General features: G+C 26.2%; 1 protein-coding gene across 1 annotated transcript in view; it reads left to right on the plus strand.

The window, feature by feature from the left end:
* The window catches only part of LOC107614518 (protein SRG1), a 7,999-nt gene extending 6,791 nt beyond the window's left edge, over nucleotides 1–1,208 (plus strand). Inside the window, exon 4 of the mRNA XM_016316705.2 lies at nucleotides 727–1,208. Coding sequence (XP_016172191.1) covers nucleotides 727–984 — 258 coding nt within the window. The 3' untranslated portion in view covers nucleotides 985–1,208. The remainder of the gene's footprint in view (nucleotides 1–726) is intronic.

The raw sequence follows: 1,954 nt of genomic DNA on the forward strand, positions 1-1,954 counted from the left end.
TAAAAAAATTATCCCTATATATTTTTGCCCCACCACTATATATGGTTTTGGATTTATCACTGCGTACAATATATAAGAATAGATCCCAGTAGAATTATGATATAAATTTTCTCTGTCTTCTTTTCTTACTTTATCGAGCCAAAAGTATCTCTAAAAATTGGGGCAGGGTCCAAATTAGAAAAAATTGTCTATAATACAAAAATCATGTGTTAAATGCACACTACTACCGTTCCAAAAGAGGAAAATAAATAAATAAATAAATAAAAGAAAAAATGAATGCGTCTGCAATTAGAGGAATATCGAAGGAAACACCACCTTTAGTGTAAAAAAAAAATGAATTATTAATATTAATTTAAATATCATTAAAAATATAACTATTTATATTATTTTTTATTAATTTAAATTAAAAAATAATTTTATAATATAATATTAATAAAAAATTCAATCTTTAGTGAACTAAAAAAATATATAAAGTAAATAAAAAAAAGTTTATGCAAAAAATTAAACAAATATAAAAAAAATCTTGTTTAGAAAACGTGTTATTAGAGATATAATTATCCATGTTACTTTTTCTTATCAAATATAATGCAAAAACAAAGAAAAATAATCACCTAACACTTTTCGTAAAACAATATTTGTCTTCAATTATAAAGGGAACGCATTTATTGTTATTAAACTAATTAACCTTGTTACTTAAATTATTTATTGTGTTTTTTCACTTGCCAGATTATAACCAATGGAGTATACCAAAGTATCGAACATCGATCAACGGTGAACAATAAAAAAGAAAGACTTTCAATTGCTACATTTTATAGTCCTAAAGAAGATGCTATGCTAGGTCCTTCACAAAGCTTGATCACTGAACAAACACCAGCACGGTTCAAAAGTGTTGGAGTAATGGAATACTATGAGGGTTTTTTTGCCCAAAAACTTACTGGAAAGTCTTACATAGATGTCATGAAAATAGAGAATCATCATGATTGAAATAAATCTAAGTTTATTTTGTTTGATCTAAGGCATTCTAATAATATCCCATGCTATATATATTTGTAGCCCAATAAATGCATTCATGATGCATCGTTTCTTGGTACATCATAGTGGTTAATATTTTTCAATGTTGTTGTTCATGTACTTGTGCATTCCAATAAAGGATATATGGTGTTGTACCAATATTTGAGAAATTAAATTCCTATTTTATGTTAAATTTTTGTCCTAATTGTAATCTTTTTTTAATTTTACTATCTTTGATACATAACGTTTGTTCTCCATAAGGTTCAATATATCTCTTATTTTTTTAATATATCATGTTAAAATAACAAATAATTGTAATAAAAGACCGATCAAATCTATAGAACATGTAATTTGAAAATAATTAAAATATTATACTATGAAATTATTATTTAATTTGTGAAATAAATAGTATATAACAAACATCTTGATCTTTTAGGGTTTTTTTTTTGAATAAATAAAAAAAATTCATATTTACTCATTTAAAAGTTTTTAATTTTTTTTTTTATAGTTTTAAACACTCTCTCACAATTTCGTAGAAGACAGTCTATAGCACATGTAAGGACGGTGAAATAGACTAATAAGGCCATTCTGCACATACTGCGTGTGCAATAGCGGTGAACATTTACAATTGCGCGGTTGATGGCAGCGAAATCGTGAGAAAAAGCTATAATGCACGTGTTGCATGCGAAATTATATATGAAATTTTCACGAAGGATAGCTATATATATCATATCCTCCAAATAACTTTCACCTTTTATCTATTCTTTCTTCTTTCTTATAAAGACAAATTCACTAAATGGCTAGTGAGCGTGTAGTCATTGTTGTTTATCTGAATGTAACAGTATCATGTAAAGATGATGGTACACATTTTGAATACAATGATTTTGTTGTTATGCATACTTAGCGGTTGCATTCGTTGACAAAGCTTAAAAGTTTGATTTTG

This window comes from Arachis ipaensis, chromosome B08 (assembly GCF_000816755.2).
Source record: "Arachis ipaensis cultivar K30076 chromosome B08, Araip1.1, whole genome shotgun sequence".
In the NCBI taxonomy this organism is placed as follows: Eukaryota; Viridiplantae; Streptophyta; class Magnoliopsida; order Fabales; family Fabaceae; genus Arachis; species Arachis ipaensis.